Below are 19336 nucleotides of genomic sequence, written 5' to 3'. Positions count from 1 at the left end.
CCCACTTAAGCATATTAGTAATCTTTATATCAATGGCAAATAAAGCCAGAAAATGATAAAAAAAAAGATTTACCTTTTAGTATTATGTCCTCTGTTAGAAGAAAAAAGAATCCATATTTCTACAGGGATTGATAGTTTGTCTTCAGGATCAATATTTTTAAGTCATTTAATCTTACAAATTTTGTTCTTTATAGATTTCTTATGCATGTCAGGTAAAGTTGTGTCTGTTGAACCCTTGGTACACCCAAGTAGAAAGATTCTTTCACCATAGCAGAACAAATGTGAGTTGCCACATCCCTGTTATATGGAAAGAATGAATTTCCCCCTCAAATGGGACTTTAAATGGCAACAACACAAATTAGTATATAAAATGGTATTGCAGCCTGTCAGATCCCGCAGGTAATGCCGTGGCACCCTCCCCCAACATGCATACTATTGAGCTGGTGACAAGAACTTTGGAAGCTAGAACAAAGGGGTCTCTTAGTTAGGGTCAGGTCAACACTTTATTGCAGAGTGAGATTGGGAGTATAGTGAGTAATGTCTCTGGCTCCCTGCGCTGTATATGAAGATCCGTCATCCATCCTGGCAGTGTCTGCAGTGTCTGCCAGACTTTGCATGTTGGTGGAGAGTGCCACGTCATTACCTGCGGGGTCTGAGAGGCTGCAACGGAGGCTAGACCAGACCTCTTCAAACGCCATCTAATGACAGTGACAACTTCCTTTTAAATATACATGTTTTCTTGAACATCTTTGTATCTGGGTGCTGTGTCATTCACTTCATACCGTAGAATACAAATTCTTCTATATTAATACCCCTGACAAAAGGGCTTTGAACCTGAAACGCGTTGCGTACCGAAAAGTCTACCTCGGATACTGGAGAGTAACTACTTGAATATATATATATATATATATATATATATATATATATATATATATATATATATATATATATATATATATATATATATATATATATATATATATATATATATATATATATATATATATTCTACCGCAAGAAAACTATGTTATTTGTTTATTGACTTTGTGTATTTTAATAATCATCATAATTGTCTTGATGATTTTTTATAATTTTTTTTCAATAAATACCATTTTATATACTAATTTGTGTTGTTGCCATTTAAAGTCCAATTTGAGGGGTAAATTCATTCTTTCCTTGATACACCCAAAGGTTGACAGACATACGAGCTTTGCAATAATCCATCACTCGTAAAGGGGTATGTATCTGTAACCCATTAGTAAAGATGTTCAACTCACCTGTTACAGTGTACATAGCGCTTCAAATGTTCTTTACTAATCAAATCATTAAGGGTGAGCTTAAGGTTTGCCACTACCATGGGTTCACGTTGAATCCCTGTAAATTGTGATGCTCCCAAATTGCAAACTCTTTGCTGAAAAGTTTGCAGGTCTACTACTAGAAATAGAGAACAACATATAATGTTATGCATACCCTTTTCCTTCCTTCGTTGAGCCAAGAATTTGAAGGAATATATATCCCAGCCCCCTGCTCTTTGAAAGAGCAGGCTCACAGAATGCATACTGTCAGTGTATGTTTGAACAATAAGAAGAGCTGACAATTCTCTGTAAGGAGGGTTACTGGTTTTTAAGTTTTTATTTTGGCATTGGAACATGGCCTCTATGGCAGTGCCCAACCTAGGCTTGCTTAATAGCCCTACAAATGAGCAGCCCAATAGTTCATCACAGCGTTCATAAACTTTAAGCAAGATCTGCATAACTGTTCACAAATCAAAAACAGGCAGATTCACTCATCTATACTAATTATGTAATATCATTGTATATACTGCATTAAAGCTTAAAATATGCAGCAATGTGCTTACCATGCTCTCATACAGTCATCAGATGGTATACAAAGCCAAAAAGACTGTATCCTTGCATTTGTTTGGATGCATAAATACACGTCATGTTGTATTAAAAAAAAAATGAAAAAAAATACTTTATTTAATTTGCAAATAACTTTGCAATATTTTTTTTTTTTTTTTTAACAGACGCTTAATTTTAGTGTTCTTTTAAACAGTACAAATTATGGAATAAAATGCATACTTTTTGTCGACAGTAAAAAAATGTTTTTGAACAATGATCAAAGTAGTAAAAAATGCAGTTATTTATTGTGTTACTTTTTGTCTATGTACTGCATAATAAAAATAATTTTTGCAAGACAACATAACCAAAAGAAAGCCTTGTTTGTCCTGAAAAATAATAAATGTAACACTTTGTTATCGTAACCTATGATAAATGTATTGCTGAATAAACAGGCCCAAACCATGTAAAATTATGAATGCTGCAGTGATTAAAATATGTAAATAGCTAATATACAGTTATACAGAGGCCTTCACTCATTTTTACTTATATACATAACATCCAATTTCTGTGTTTTGTAGTACCTGAAATAGTGAAGAACCTGACCACAGGAAATATCACCAGCACTTCTATACCTTTGAGCTGGGAGAAACCAGATGGAAATGCCAGCTTTTATTTCATCCAGATCCTGGGAGAGCCAGCTTTCAATAGAAATGTGACTACAACTTCTGATACAATAGAAGGCTTGACACCTGGAAACTATTACTCCTTCCTGGTTGCTGCTGTTGTTGGTGATATGTACATATATGTACAAGGAGAAATTAGGACTGTGTCAGCATACATGTGTAAGTAATTATTATCTTTTAAAATGTGTACTATTCTTGAATTGTACCTCTTTATATCATTATTTTCAGATTCTGTGGCTATTAATCATTTGTATTATGTACCTTGTAGACCCAGATGTAATTAAGAATTTGGCTACAGAGAACATCACCACCACTTCTATATCTCTGAGCTGGGGGAAACCAGATGGAAATGTCAGTTCCTATTTCATCCAGATTCTGGGAGATCCAACTTTCAATAAGAATGTGACTTCAACCTCTGACACAATAGAAGGCCTGACAGCTGGAAATTATTACACCTTTTTGGTTAATGCTCTTGTTGATAACATAAATGGAGCAATTAGCAACATATCTAAATACACAAGTAAGTCATTACTATTGTACAGATTGTAAAATGTGGTATTTTTTTCCAATAAAGGCAGAGTTCTGTAGTCATATATGACTTATCTTGGATTCCAGTGAAGGGAGTAACTAAAAAAAAAAAACAGTTATCTATTGTATGGGTTTTCATAAAACACATAAGAAGAAATCTGCTTTATTTTTTGATGAACTGCAACATGCTTTATTGGTACTAGATGTTGTAGGTCAGAAAGACTTTTTCTTACTTGTCATATGTGACCCCCCAGATGAACATGGAGTCATGTCTGACACATAAGAGAAAGTCTGCCTGACCTATCTGGTACCAATAAAGTTTGTTGCAGCTCAGCAAAAGTCAAAGCAGAGTGTGGCTTATGTATTTGTATGCCTGGAGCAGATCTTGGAAAACCTGTGCACCCTCAACCGGTGAGTGTGAGGGCCTGTTAACACCAGAACGCGGTGTGGGAAACCCATCTTCCGTGCATGCTTCCAACACTGTGTTCAAAACACACTGCAGTTGCGACTTGCAGCCGGTGTTGATAAGTTAATGACACCCCAAATGCAGGTCGCGAATGCAGTGCTTTTGCCCGCACTGGATTGCTTGGTACAAAGGTACCATGAGATCCGGTTGCAGTGCGTTTGCAAAAGTAGTGCATGCTACTTTTGGTGCAGTGCAGGTGCAGCATGATTTTGGCGCATTCAAAATAAATGGGCTGAAACTGCACCGCACAGAACTGCAGATGAAGCACAGCTTATTCCTGTGCAATTTCCAGTGTGAACAGGCCCTGTTTGCCTTGCTCTGTTCCATTTACATGCGTTAATGTGTTATCATAGCCTCCACATTTTTCCTAGGAATCCTTGATTTTACTGATACATATGTGGACTTAACTAGTGTTAAGGAGCAGATTATCTGTATGGGGATGAAGTGTAAAATCACAGTTTTAACATGCTCTGAACCTCTAACCTATAATAACAGTGATGCCAATGCCTATCTTGCCTGCCTGGCTCCTTTTTACCTTTTAGTGTTTTCCAAGTTGATTACACAATTAGATGGTTTAAAAGGCTGAATAAGAAAACAATGCTAATATATTTTTTTATTTACAGGACCTGCCCCTGTGACTAATATGAAAGCATCTAAGGTAGACAACAGAACAATGTATGTCAGCTGGCAGCATCCAGAAGGTAACACAAGTTACTATCAAATTGAATTGTTGGGAGACCCACCCCAGAATCTCACTGCGGCTACAGAATCTGTGACTATTTCCAACCTGACCAGTGGAAACCAATATACAGTGAGAGTCACTGCAGTTGCAGGTGGAGATTTGCTGGGGGACAGCAGTGACATTGCTGTACTAGGTAAGTACAAAATTAACCAAGACTCTGATAGTCAGTACTCCTAAACCACTTACCAATACCTTTAAAGTTTAAAAATGCATACATGTATATTAAATAAACAAACAGTTCATAAGCATATGGAAAATTATGTGCAAATAAATAATGTAAAATATCTACAAGATAATATACAGAATAGCAAAACACTTACTGTAAGTGCTAAAAAAATGAATAAACAAATGTGATTGACAATATAAAATCCATTCATAATTCACAAGGTGCTGTCAAATACACACAAATTACTCAACATCCAAACTCCCATTGTTTTCAGTTGTGCCTTTTCACATCTGAGCATAGTGTTGCTTGAAGCCCATAGCCCAAAAAAAGTGCATCAGCTTCTTTTGAGCTACAAGCTTTAAGCATATTTGGCACTAATATACTTTTTCTTCTCCCTAGTAACTAGTTTTCTTTGGGTAATGATTAAGCACAGGTTGGATGTGTGAAACGCGTCTACGTCACTAAAAATCTGGTGTTCCTGGTGATTTTTAATAAAAGCACTTTGTTTTGGAACCCTTGGATGTGCGGCTATTCTTCTTTTTTCAAGTATCCCACGAAGGCGGGCCGGGGCTAGCACTACTTGGTTCCATTTGTATCATTGCACACACTGGAGCAGCAGATTCCTTCTTCCTTAACTAGTTTTCCTATAGCTAAAAAATTTTTTTTAAATGCTCAAGCCTTAGACGCCCACGAAAACGCACAAAAACACCTCTTCAAAAGCTAAAGAACAATCCTGCAAAATGAACAACAACACTCAGCTCAAGTGTGAATGCAGCCTTAAAGGCAACTGAGGATAATATTAACTTTTCATGAATTATAAACATGTCTGACATAAATGAACATCTATGTGTTGTCGACTGTAATTAATCAGGTTCAAACTTGCACTAAAAGATTATAGTTGGAAATGTAAGGTTTTATTATGATCACTTACTCTTATTTTATACACTTTGATAACAGATGCTGATATGCAGTATCTCACAAATGTGAGTACACCCCTCGTATTTTTGTATATATTTTCATGTGACAACACTGAAGAAATTACACTTTGCTGCAATGTAAAGTAGTGAGTGTACAGCTTGTATAACCGTGTACATTTTCTGTCCCCTCAAAAAAACTCACCACACGGCTGATGTCTAAACCACTGGCAACAAAAGTGAGTATACCCCTAAGTTAAAATGGCCAAATTGGGCCCAATTAGCCATTTTCCCTCCCCGATGTCATGTGACTCATTATTGTTACAAGGTCTCAGGTGTGAATGGGGAGCAGGTGTGTTAAATTTGGTATTATCGCTCTCACTCTCTCATACTGGTCACTGGAAGTTCAACATGGCACCTCATGGCAAAGAACTCTCTGAGAATCTGAAAAAAAGTATTGTTGCTCTACATAAAGATGGCCTAGGCTATAAGAAGATTGCCAAGACCCTGAAACTGAGCTTCAGCATGGTGGCCAAGACCATACAGAGGTGTAACAGGACAGGTTCCACTCAGAACAGGCCTCGGCATGGTCGACCAAAGAAGTTGAGTACACTTGCTCAGCATCATATTCAGAGGTTGTTTTTGGGAAATAGAAGTATGAGTGCTGCCAGTGCTGCAGAGGTTGAATGGGTGAAGTGTCAGCCTGTCAGTGCTCAGACCATATGCCACACACTGCATCAAATTGGTCTGCATGGCTGTCGTCCCAGAAGGAAGCCTCTTCTTTTTTTAAATCAAATCCTTTTTATTATTTTATCTAAAGATGTAGCACAAGACAGTCCACAAACAATTTGCTGAAGACATGCAGACTAAGGACATTGATTATTGGAACCATGTCATGTAGTCTGATGAGATCAAGATAAACTTATTTGGTTCAGATGGTGTCAAGCGTGTGTGTTGGCAACCAGGTGAGGAGTACAAAGACAAGTGTGTCTTGCCTACAGTTAAGCATGGTGGTGGAAGTGTCATGGTTTGGGGCTGCATGAGTTCTTCCGGCCCTGGGGAGCTACAGTTCAACAGTTCATTGAGGGAACCATGAATGTCAACGTGTACTGTGAGATACTGAAGCAGAGCATGATTTGCTCCCTTTGGTGACTGGGCCGCAGGGCAATGTTCCAACATGATAATGACCCCAAACACACCTTCAAGATGACCACTGCCTTGCTAAAGAAGCTGAGGGTAAAGGTGATGGACTGGCCAAGCATGTCTCCAGATCTAAACCCTATTGAGCATCTGTGGCCCATCCTCAAATGGAAGATGGAGGAGCGTAAGATCTCTAACAACCACCCGCTCTGTGATGTCGTCATGGAGGAGTGGAAGAAGACTCCAGTGGCGACCTGTGAAGCTCTGGTGAACTCCATGCCCAAGAGGGTTAAGGCAGTGCTGGAAATGAAGAGTGGCCACACAAAATATTGACACTTTGGCCCTAATTTGGACATTTTCACTTAGGGGTGTACTCACTTTTGTTGGCAGCAGTTTAGAAATGAATGGCTGTGTTGAGTTATTTTGAAGGGACAGCAAATTGACTCTGTTATACAAGCTATACAGTCACTACTTTACATTGTAGCAAAGTGTAATTTCTTTAGTGTTGTCACATGAAAAGATATAATAAAATATTTACAAAAATGTGAGGGGTGTACTCACTTTTGTGAGATACTGTACATTATCAGACATCCTTAGAAACATAACTAAGGAGAAGTAACATATTAACAATTTGTGTTCTGTTCTTTAGCATGAACAGTATGTATGTAATGTTTGATATAAAAAAAAGTAGCAATCAAATCATGAAATACATGTGCCATTAAATTGTACATTTCCTCTCCAGTTTCAGATGTCATAACAGCTACTGAAATTTCCTCCACTACTGTGATTCTTAATTGGACGCCAGACTTGGGAGAGAATTCATCATATGGCATCTTGGTCTATGGAGAACCAATCAGTAATGTGACTGTGAATACTAGCGAAGTGCAAATTGCCAATCTGATAGCTGGAAATTTTTATACTATCCAGCTTTTGGCATATCGAAATAGTGTACTTTTATATGGATACAGCAGTGAGATCACGTTGTATACTCGTAAGTAATTATTTTTTCTTTGTCATTATGAGACATTGTTATATGGCCTTTTGTTCAACATGTAAATATATGACTACACAGTTATAGCATCTTACATTGTATAGACCTCTGCATAGTCAGAGCTACTAGAGCTTCAGAATAACTCAATAGGTAAACTGATGGATTAATCGGCAGCACCACCTCCCCACAATTATAGTCCAACATCTTTTTGGTTGTCACCTTCAACTAGCAACATTACATATCAATTTTGTGATAAAATCATGTTTATTAGACAATATTGATTAAAATAATTCATTAAAATTATGTTACAGATTGTTGTATTCTTATATCCAATATAATACAAAACATGCAAAGACTTTAGCTAACTAGCCCCTGTTGCTGTACATTCAGAAAATGTTTGGTCATACTTACACTTTAAGGTTCGATTCACACAAGGGCAACTTGTCAGGCAACTTAGCCTTCTCACAAGTCATGTCCCGTTCTGTACAATGAAACCATTCTAATCAGAGTGACACAAGTCGCTCCGACTTAGAAAAAGGTTCCTGTATGACTTTGGGGGCAACTTGAGGAAACTTGCATTGACTTCTATAGAGAAGTCATTTTGCAAGTCTCTGCATTTTGCAAGTCTCTGTCGTGTCCAGGTCGCCTGACGCAGTCACACTGCATGTCGCGCTGCCTCAGTGTGAACTGACACTAAGTCAAGGCATGCCCGTATCTATTTATAAAGAATGATATACATGACCCATAAACATTTTTAACTATGCATGCTTAACGTTCATCACCACTGTTCACTCAAAGATAAACTCAAAACAAATATGTCCAATATTAGGGTTTATTACTGTTCAGGTTGTTTTTTATGTATTCTATATTTTCTAAACTAGCCAAAGGTTCTGGAAGATTCAAGGGGGGGGGGGGGGGGCTATAAAACTTCTCAGTAGACAGGAATGTTGGTAATTACATCAGGGACAGGGGCTGACTTGGTGATTCAAACTCCACTTATAGGAGGAACATAATTTTTGAGTGAATTGACTCTCTAAAGTATGGATGCTGATAGGACAACACAGGACTTTTCCCCACTAAAATGTAAAGCTGAACTCTGGGAAAATGAAAAAAATTCTCCCTTGCAGTGGCCTGCACATACATTGCAAGTGTTATTTGCTCATTTACATCTAGGGGGACCAGGTACAGTTTACTTACCGCTCCTGCAGGCTCCTCCACACTGCTATGGCCAGTCCCTGCAACCTCCTCTCCTTTTCACTTCAGAGGTCTAAGGTCCCCTGACATCATTTAGACTGATACAGGGCCTATAGCCCTCTATATCCCTGTACAGGATGTGAGGACACTGAAAGACAGTCCACAGCTGGCAAGAAGGGGAGCGCAGTCTGCCAGGGGACTGGAGGATCAGGTAAGTAAAAGTGCATTTAACGGTCATAGAGAGAAACGAGCAGTTAACCATTGTAGAGTACAAAGAAGGACTTTTAGTTTTGACGGAGTTGAGATTTAATTAATTACGTTTTTATTTTGTCCTGCCCCTGTCCATTTTATTTGTGTCAAGTATTGCTGGAGTTCAGTTTTATCAGAAATTACAAAGTAAAGAGAACGTTTTTTTGTGATATACTTTATATTTTGTACTGAGTATTAGTTTTAATTTTTTTTAATCATTTTGTTTTTAACATTATAATCTTTACACATATCTAGGTATATAAATGTACAATTGTCATATTGTTTTTTTTTTTTTTTTTGATTGCAGTACCCGGAGTAGTTGGAAATTTTCTGGTTTCCAATTGGTCCACTAACTCCATAGATCTAAGCTGGCTCCCTCCAGTTGGCAATCACAGTTACTATCTGATTGAGGTAACGGGAGATGTATCCATCAGCAACATAACAACTGATCAGACATTCACTGTCCAAAGCCTGACACCTGGAAACAAATATACAGTCACTGTCCGAGCTGTTACTGGCCAAAATGTTCAAGGAAATGCTTCTCAGAGCACAGTTTTTACAAGTGAGTATACTAATCATCATGTATTATGTTATGTAGCACACAAAGTTCATAATATCTGGTCACAAAGACTTTTTTGACCATGCTGACAAAATGAAAACCTAAAGACCTAACTTAATAAATATTGCACACTTTATATAGAGATTGCATGGGCTTTGGGGGTACCTCATCAATGGGAAAATTGTTTTAGAAATTGGACAAAGTGAGTGGACTTTACAGGTACCAGTGAAGGAGGATCAAAACATAATAATATTAAATATCTAGTTCAACATTGCCGCTGCAATGACTCCTAACAGCCTGCCCACTGGCTGATGGTTTTGGGATAAAACAGAGTTTTTAGTACTGGCCATTTGGTACACGAGGTTTGTAGTTTTTGTCTCTTTTTATGTTAAAGATCAAAATGACAGGAGATAAAGCTTGCAGTGAACGCACATGATTTTCACAATTATGGCATGAATAACTGTGTGAGTTAGCAGCCAAGAAAAGAAAGTTAAAAATAATAAGTAATTCATAGCTGATTTTTTGCTTTTCTTCCAGAACCTGAAGTGGTTAAAAGCCTGACAATATTCAGCTTCTCTGACACATTTGTATCTCTGAGCTGGCTGCCTCCAGATGGAAACATAAGTTCCTATGTAATAAAAATCCAGCAAAATGACACCTACTATGCAAGTACAACAGAGAATTACTTTACAGTACAAGATCTGACACCTGGGATGTACTACACCTTCCTGGTTTATGCTCTGGCTGGTTCCAACACTGTGTCAGGAAACATCTCAGTGATATCTAGTTATACAAGTAAGTAGCTGCCACGTAGCAACAGCAAAACATTGGGAACTCATAAAATGTATCTACCCAGTCTAATGATACTTCAAATTATATTTATAGAAAAAGCTAATACAGGTGATACTTGAAAAATTAGAATATCGTGAAAAAGTTCATTTATTTCTCTAATGCAACTTAAAAGGTGAAACTAATATATGAGATAGACTCATTACATGCAAAGCAAGATAGTTCAAGCCGTGATTTGTCATAATTGTGATGATTATGGTTTACAGCTCATGAAAACCCCAAATCCATAATCTTAGAAAATTAGAATATTGTGAAAAGGTGTAATATTCTAGGCTCAAAGTGTCCCACTCTAATCAGCTAATTAAGCCATAACACCTGCAAAGGGTTTCTGAGCCATTAAATGGTCTCTCAGTTTGGTTCAGTAGGAATCACAATCATGGGAAAGACTGCTAACCTGACAGTTGTGCACAAAACCATCATTGACACCCTCCATAAGAAGGGAAAGCCTCAAAAGGTAATTGCAAAAGAAGTTGGATGTTCCCGAAGTGCTGTATCAAAGCACATTAATAGAAAGTTTTGTGGAAGGGAAAAGTGTGTAAGAAAAAGGCGCACAAGCAGCAGGGATGACCGCAGCCTGGAGAGGATTGTCGGGAAAAGGCCATTCAAAAGTGTTGGGGACTTTCACAAGGAGTGGACTGAGGCTGGAGTCAGTGCATCAAAAGCCACCACACACAGACGGATCCTGGACATGGGCTTCAAATGTCATATTCCTCTTGTCAAGCCACTCCTGAACAACAAACAACATCAGAAGTAGGGATGAGCTTCGAGTTCGAGTCAAACTCATGTTCGACTCGAACATTGCCTGTTCGGTGAACAGTGAAACATTTGGAGTTTTCGTGGCAAATTCGGAAAGCCACGGAACACCCTGTACAAGTCTATGGGAGAAATCTAAAGTGCTAATTTTAAAGGCTAATATGCAAGTTACTGTCCTAAAAAGTGTTTGGGGACCTGGGTCCTGCCTCAGGGGACATGTATCATTGCAAAAAAAGTTTTAAAAACTGCAATTTTTTCGGGAGCAGGGATTTTAATAATGATTAAAGTGAAACAATAAAAGTGTAATATTCCTTTAAATTTCATACCTGGGGGGTGTCTATAGTAATCCTGTGAAGGGGCGCATATTTTCTGTGCTTAGAACTGTCCCTGCACAAAGTGTCAGTTCTGCAGGAAAAAAAGCCATTTAAAATCACTCGCGGCTATAATGAATTGGCTGCTCCCATAATACAGAGAACACTCATTGAAAGACATTGATAAAAAAAAAAGAAGAAGATTCAAGGGGGGGGGGGGGGGCTATAAAACTTCTCAGTAGACAGGAATGTTGGTAATTACATCAGGGACAGGGGCTGACTTGGTGATTCAAACTCCACTTATAGGAGGGACATCATTTTTGAGTGAATTGACTCTCTAACATATGGATGCTGATAGGACAACACAGGACTTTTCCCCACTAAAATGTAAAGCTGAACTCTGGGAAAACAAAAAATTCTCCCTTGAAGTGGGCCTGCACATGCATTGCAAGTGTTATCTGCTCATTTACATCTAAGGGAACCAGGTACGGTTTACTTACCGCTCCTGCAGGCTCCTTCACACTGCTATGGCCAGTCCCTGCAACCTCCTCTCCTTTTCACTCCAGAGGTCTAAGGTCCCCTGACATCATTTAGACTGATACAGGGCCTATAGCCCTGTACAGGATGTGAGGACACTGAAAGACAGTCCACAGCTGGCATGAAGGGGAGCGCAGTCTGCCAGGAGACTGGAGGATCAGGTAAGTAAAAGTGCATTTAACTGTCATAGAGAGAAACGAGCAGTTAACCCTTGTAGAGTTCAAAGAAGGACTTTTAGTTTTGATGGAGTTGAGATTTAATTAATTACGTTTTTATTTCTCCTGCCCCTGTCCATTTTATTTGTGTCAAGTATTGCTGGAGTTCAGTTTTATCAGAAATTACAAAGTAAAGAGAACGTTTTTTTGTGGTATACTTTATATTTTGTACTGAGTATTAGTTTTAATTTTATTAATCATTTTGTTTTTAACATTATAATCTTTACACATATCTAGGTATATAAATGTACAAATGTCATATTGTTTTTTTTTTTGTTTTTTTTTTATTGCAGTACCCGGAGTAGTTGGAAATTTTCTGGTTTCCAATGTGTCCACTAACTCCATAGATCTAAGCTGGCTCCCTCCAGTTGGCAATCACAGTTACTATCTGATTGAGGTAACGGGAGATGTATCCATCAGCAACATAACAACTGATCAGACATTCACTGTCCAAAGCCTGACGCCTGGAAACAAATATACAGTCACTGTCCGAGCTGTTACTGGCCAAAATGTTCAAGGAAATGCTTCTCAGAGCACAGTTTTTACAAGTGAGTATGCTAATCATCATGTATTATGTTATGTAGCACACAAAGTTCATAATATCTGGTTACAAAGACTTTTTTGACCATGCTGACAAAATGAAAACCTAAAGACCTAACTTAATAAATATTGAACACTTTATATAGAGATTGCATGGGCTTTGGGGGTACCTCATCAATGGGAAAATTGTTTTAGAAATCGGACAAAGTGAGTGGACTTTACAGGTACCAGTGAAGGAGGATCAAAACATAATAATATTAAATATCTAGTTCAACATTGCCGCTGCAATGACTCCTAACAGCCTGCCCACTGGCTGATGGTTTTGGGATAAAACAGAGTTTTTAGTACTGGCCATTTGGTACACGAGGTTTGTAGTTTTTGTCTCTTTTTATGTTAAAGATCAAAATGACAGGAGATAAAGCTTGCAGTGAACGCACATGATTTTCACAATTATGGCATGAATAACTGTGTGAGTTTGCAGTATCATTCATGGTAGCAGCCAAGAAAAGAAAGTTAAAAATAATAAGTAATTCATAGCTGATTTTTTGCTTTTCTTCCAGAACCTGAAGTGGTTAAAAGCCTGACAATATTCAGCTTCTCTGACACATTTGTATCTCTGAGCTGGCTGCCTCCAGATGGAAACATAAGTTCCTATGTAATAAAAATCCAGCAAAATGACACCTACTATGCAAGTACAACAGAGAATTACTTTACAGTACAAGATCTGACACCTGGGATGTACTACACCTTCCTGGTTTATGCTCTGGCTGGTTCCAACACTGTGTCAGGAAACATCTCAGTGATATCTAGTTATACAAGTAAGTAGCTGCCACGTAGCAACAGCAAAACATTGGGAACTCATAAAATGTATCTACCCAGTCTAATGATACTTCAAATTATATTTATAGAAAAAGCTAATACAGGTGATACTTGAAAAATTAGAATATCGTGAAAAAGTTCATTTATTTCTCTAATGCAACTTAAAAGGTGAAACTAATATATGAGATAGACTCATTACATGCAAAGCAAGATAGTTCAAGCCGTGATTTGTCATAATTGTGATGATTATGGTTTACAGCTCATGAAAACCCCAAATCCATAATCTTAGAAAATTAGAATATTGTGAAAAGGTGTAATATTCTAGGCTCAAAGTGTCCCACTCTAATCAGCTAATTAAGCCATAACACCTGCAAAGGGTTTCTGAGCCATTAAATGGTCTCTCAGTTTGGTTCAGTAGGAATCACAATCATGGGAAAGACTGCTAACCTGACAGTTGTGCACAAAACCATCATTGACACCCTCCATAAGAAGGGAAAGCCTCAAAAGGTAATTGCAAAAGAAGTTGGATGTTCCCGAAGTGCTGTATCAAAGCACATTAATAGAAAGTTTTGTGGAAGGGAAAAGTGTGTAAGAAAAAGGCGCACAAGCAGCAGGGATGACCGCAGACTGGAGAGGATTGTCGGGAAAAGGCCATTCAAAAGTGTTGGGGACTTTCACAAGGAGTGGACTGAGGCTGGAGTCAGTGCATCAAGAGCCACCACACACAGACGGATCCTGGACATGGGCTTCAAATGTCATATTCCTCTTGTCAAGCCACTCCTGAACAACAAACAACGTCAGAAGTAGGGATGAGCTTCGAGTTCGAGTCAAACTCATGTTCGATTTGAACATTGCCTGTTCGCCTGTGAACAATTTGGGGTGTTTGCGGCAAATTTGGAAAGCCGGAACACCCTGTACAAGTCTATAGGAGAAATCGAAAGTGCTAATTTTAAAGGCTAATATGCAAGTTACTGTCCTAAAAAGTGTTTGGGGACCTGGGTCCTGCCCCAAGGGACATGTATCAATGCAAAAAAAAAGTTTTTCGGAAGCAATTTTTTCGGGAGCAGTGATTTTAATAATGATTAAAGTGAAACAATAAAAGTGTAATATTTTAATAATAAATTTCATACCTGGGGGGTGTCTATAGTATGCCTGTGAAGGGGCGCATATTTTCCGTGCTTAGAACTGTCCCTGCACAAAGTGTCAGTTCTGCAGGAAAAAAAGTCATTTAAAATTGCTCGTGGCTATAATGAATTGGCGGCTCCCGTAATACAGAGAACACTCATTGAAAGTCATGGATAAAAAGAAAAAAGTGTGGGATTCCCCCAAATTAAATTACCAGGACCTTCAGGTCTGGTATGGATATTAAGGGGAACCCCGCGTAAGGGGTACTTTTGTACCCCCTTACCATTTCAAACAGGGGGGCCAGGATCTGGGGGTCCCCTTGTTAAAGGGGGCCTCCAGATTCTGATAAGCCCCCCGCCCGCAGACCCCCACAACCACTGGCCAGGGTTGTGGGGATGAGGCCCTTGTCCCCATCAACATGGGGACATGGTGCTTTGGGGGGACCCCAAAGCATCCTCCCAATGTTGAGGGCATGTGGTCTGGTATGGTTCAGGAGGGGGGCGCTCTCTCGTCTCCCCCTCTTTTCCTCTGGCCTGCCAGGTTACATGCTCGGATAAAGGGTCTGGTATGGATTTTTAGGGGGAATGCCATGTACATTTTTTTTAAATTTGACGCGGGGTTCCCCTTAATATCCATACCAGACATGAAGGGCCTGGTAATTTAATTTGGAGGAACCCCACGCTTTTTTTTTTATCAATGACTTTCAATGAGTGTTCTCTGTATTACAGGAGCCGACAATTCATTATAGCCGCAAGTGATTTTAAATTACTTTTTTCCTGCAGAAATGACACTTTGTGCAGGGACAGTTCTAAGCACGGGAAACATACGCCCCTTCACAGGCATACTATAGACACCCCTCAGGTATGAAATTTAAAGGAATATTACACTTTTATTGTTTCACTTTAATCATTATTAAAATCACTGCTCCCGAAAAAATGGCAGTTTTTTAAAACTTTTTTTTGCATTGATGCATATCCCCTGGGGCAGGACCCAGGTCCCCAAACACTTTTTAGGACAGTAACTTGCATATTAGCCTTTAAAATTAGCACTTTAGATTTTGAGCGTTCGAGTCCCATAGACTTTAATAGGGTTCTAAAGTTCACACGAAGTTTAGGTCTGTTTGCAGGTTGTGGTGCGAATCGAACTGGGGGGTGTTCGGCTCATCCTTAGTCAGAAGCATCTTACCTGGGCTAAAGAGAAACAGACCTGGTCTGTTGCTCAGTGATCCAAAGTCCTCTTTTCTGATGAGAGCAAATTTTGCATCTCATTTGGAAACCAAGGACCCAGAGTATGGAGGAAGAATGCAGAGGCACACACTGCAAGATGCTTAAAGTCCAGTGTGAAGTTTCCACAGTCCATGTTGATTTGGGGAGCCATGTCATCTGCTGGTGTTGGTCCACTGTGCTTCATTAGGTCCAGGTTCAATGCAGCCTCCTACCAGGAGATTTTGGAGCACTTCATGCTTCCTTCCACACATGAGCACTATGGGAATGCTGACTTCATTTTCCATCAAGACTTGGCACCTGCCCACACTGCCAAAAGCACCAAAACCTAGTTCAATGACCGTGGAATTACTGTGCTTGACTGGCCAGCAAACCCACCTGACCTGAACCCCATAGAGAATCTGTGGAGCATTGCCAAGAGAAGGATGAGAGACATGAGACCGAACAATGCAGAATTGCTGAAGGCCACTATTGTCTTCCATAACACCTCAGCAGTGCCACAGGCTGATAGCTTCCATACCACGCCGCATTAAGGCTGTAATTGCTGCAAAAGGGGCCCAAACCAAGTTCTGAGTACATATGTATGCTTATACTTTTCAAAGGTTCAATATTATTCTATGTACTTTGTACAATCCTTGTTTTATTGATTGCATGTAATATTTTAATTTTCTTTGATTGTTGATTTGGGGTTTTCATGAGCTATAAGCCATAATCATCACAATTATGACAAATTACAGCTTGAACTATCTTGCTTTGCATGTAATGAGTCTATCTCATATATTAGTTCCACCTTTTAAGTTGCATTAGTGAAATAAATGAACTTTTGCGTGATAATTCAAATTTTTAAAGTAAAAAGGCTTGGATTTTGTGATACTATGTACATCAGTATGGATTTCCAGGCTTCTAAATACAATGATTTTGTAATAAGTCTGTTAACCACTTGACCTCCAGAAAATTTACCCCCTTCATGATACAGCATTTGGTTATTTTAACAGACATTTGCATGGTCATGCGACACTGTACACAAATAAAATGTATGTACCGTATTTATCGGCGTATAACACGCACTTTTTTACCCTGAAAACAGAGGGTAAACTGTGCCTGCGTGTTATACGCCGATATTTGTTTTTTTTTTCACGGGGGGGGGGGGGATTCGGGCGGTGCGTCCGACACTCCTGGCCGTGGGACAGTGCTGCCAGGACAACTCCGGAATGAAAAAAACTGCCAGCCACCTTCCACACACCGCTCCCCCATGCCATTGTATGGCAATTCAAACCCCTCCACCAACGCCGCTCTCCTCCTCCCGCTCCGCCCCCTTCCTCGAGTGTAGCTTGTGATTGGACGAGGAGAGCGGTCATGTGACCGTCAATGATTCAGAGCAGAGACATGTCACATGACTGGGTCCACGGCGCCAATGGAGGTGTTCAAAAGCTCCATAGGTGACACAGGAGGAGCGGCGCACGAGAAGGGGCCGGCAGCGATGGCAATGGAGGTATTCACTAGCTCTGATCCAGAGCATGCTGGCAATGCCGTCCCAGGAGACTTGGTGTTCTCCTGGGAGTGCAGAGGAGGAGGGGGGCTTTATAATGAAAGGGGCCTGTGTACCATGCGGGGGCTCATTGTGTCATGGAGGGGGGCTCAGTGTGTCATGAAGGGGGCTTCAGTGTGTCATGGAGGGGGGCTCAGTGTGTCATGGAGGGGGGCTCAGTGTGTCATGGAAGGGTCTCAGTGTGTCATGGAAGGGTCTCAGTGTGTCATGGAAGGGTTTCAGTGTGTCATGCAGGGGGCTCAGTGTGTCATGCAGGGGGCTCAGTGTGTCATGCAGGGGGTCTGTGTGTTAGCAGGGGGCTCAGTGTACCATGCAGGGGGTCTGTGTGTTATGCAGGGAGCTCTGTGTACCATGCAGGGGGCTCAGAGGTCTGTGGAAAGTTTTTTTCCTGAAACTTCCCTCTTAAAGTTAAGGTGCGTGTTATACGTCGGTGCGTGTTATACGCCGATAAATACAGTAATTATTTTCCCACAAATAGTGCTTTTTTATGGTATTTGATCACCACTATGTTTTTTATTTTTTGTGCTATAAACAAAAAAAATAACAATTTTGAAAAAAAAAAAAAACAATACCTTCTGCTATAAAACATTAAAAAAATCGATTTCTTCATAAATGTTGGCCAATATGTATTCTAGACATGTGCAGAGTCAAATATTTCGTTTCGGAATTTCGTTTTCGTCCGAAAACTTAATTTATTTAGTTACTCCCAAAATTCGTTTTTATTTATTTCGTTTTTCGTTCAAAAATTGCATTCGTCCGAAAATCCACATGAATTACGGTCGAATCTGTCTTTGAAGGCTTATGGTGTCTGTCGAATGTATAAAGAAGATTCGACGTAGCTAGTATATAGCGTACTTTAGAACCCCTATTAAAGTCTATGGGACTCCAACGTTCAAAATCTAAAGTGCTCATTTTAAAGACTAATTTGCAAGTTACTGTCCTAAAAAGTGTTTGGGGACCCGGGTCCTGCCCGAGGGGACATGTATCAATGCAAAAAAAAGTTTTAAAAACTGACGTTTTTCAGGAGCAGTGATTTTAATAATGATTAAAGTGAAACAATAAAAGTGTAATATTCCTTTAAATTTCGTAGTGGGGGGTTGTCTATGGTATGCCTGTGAAGGGGCGCATGTTTCTGGTGCTTAGAACTGTCCCTGCACAAAGTGTCATTTATGCAGGAAAAAAAGTCCTTTAAAATCACTCGCAGCTATTATGAATTGTCGGCTCCGTAATACAGAGAACACTCATTGAAAGTCTGATAAAAAAAAAAAAGCGTGGGGGTCCCCCATATTCAATTACCAGGCTCTTCAGGTCTGGTATGGATATTAAGGGGAACCCTGCCTCAAATTTAAGAAAAAAATTGACGTGGGGTTCCCCCTAAATATCCATAACCAGACCCTTCAGGTCTGGTATGGATATTAAGGGGAACCCCGCGTCAAATTTAAAAAAAATTGACGTGGGGTTCCCCCTAAAAATCCATACCAGACCCTTTATCCGAGCACGCAACCTGGCAGGCCGCAGGAAAAGAGGGGGGGACGAGAGAGCGGCCCCCCCTCCCTCCTGAACCGTACCAGGCTACATGCCCTCAACATTGGGAGGATGCTTTGGGGGTCTGTGACCCCTCAAAGCACCTTGTCCCCATGTTGATGAGGACAAGGGCCTCATCCCCACAACCGTGGCCGGTGGTTGTGGGGGTCTGCGGGCGGGGGGCTTATCAGAATCTGGAAGCCCCCTTTAACAAGGGGATCCCCAGATCCCGCCCCCCCCCTGTTTGAAATGGTAAGGGGGTACAAAAGTACCCCTACCATTTCACAAAGAAAGTGTAAAAAATAGTTAAATAAGACAAACACACTTTTGAAAAATTCCTTTATTAAAAATAAAAAAAATAAAAAAAAGATTCCAGCGGTGGTAATCCACTCTTGCTATCCAGCGACGGACGGTCATC

The 19336-nt window shown here is 39.8% G+C and overlaps 1 protein-coding gene across 1 annotated transcript in view; it reads left to right on the top strand.

Annotated features, from left to right (window-relative positions):
• The window catches only part of LOC143986726 (tenascin-X-like), a 69776-nt gene that overhangs the window by 20677 nt on the left and 29763 nt on the right, over positions 1 to 19336 (top strand). Inside the window, exons 9-16 of the mRNA XM_077485133.1 lie at positions 2420 to 2683; positions 2793 to 3044; positions 4142 to 4393; positions 7223 to 7471; positions 9222 to 9476; positions 10011 to 10268; positions 12432 to 12686; positions 13239 to 13496. Coding sequence (XP_077341259.1) covers positions 2420 to 2683; positions 2793 to 3044; positions 4142 to 4393; positions 7223 to 7471; positions 9222 to 9476; positions 10011 to 10268; positions 12432 to 12686; positions 13239 to 13496 — 2043 coding nt within the window. The remainder of the gene's footprint in view (positions 1 to 2419; positions 2684 to 2792; positions 3045 to 4141; positions 4394 to 7222; positions 7472 to 9221; positions 9477 to 10010; positions 10269 to 12431; positions 12687 to 13238; positions 13497 to 19336) is intronic.

Source organism: Lithobates pipiens, unplaced genomic scaffold, assembly GCF_037356315.1.
Source record: "Lithobates pipiens isolate NorthernLeopardFrog02 unplaced genomic scaffold, aLitPip1_a1.2 Scaffold_18, whole genome shotgun sequence".
NCBI lineage: Eukaryota > Metazoa > Chordata > Amphibia > Anura > Ranidae > Lithobates > Lithobates pipiens.
The sequence above is the reverse complement of the archived record's forward strand: the minus strand, read 5'-3'. Positions and strand labels throughout refer to the sequence as shown.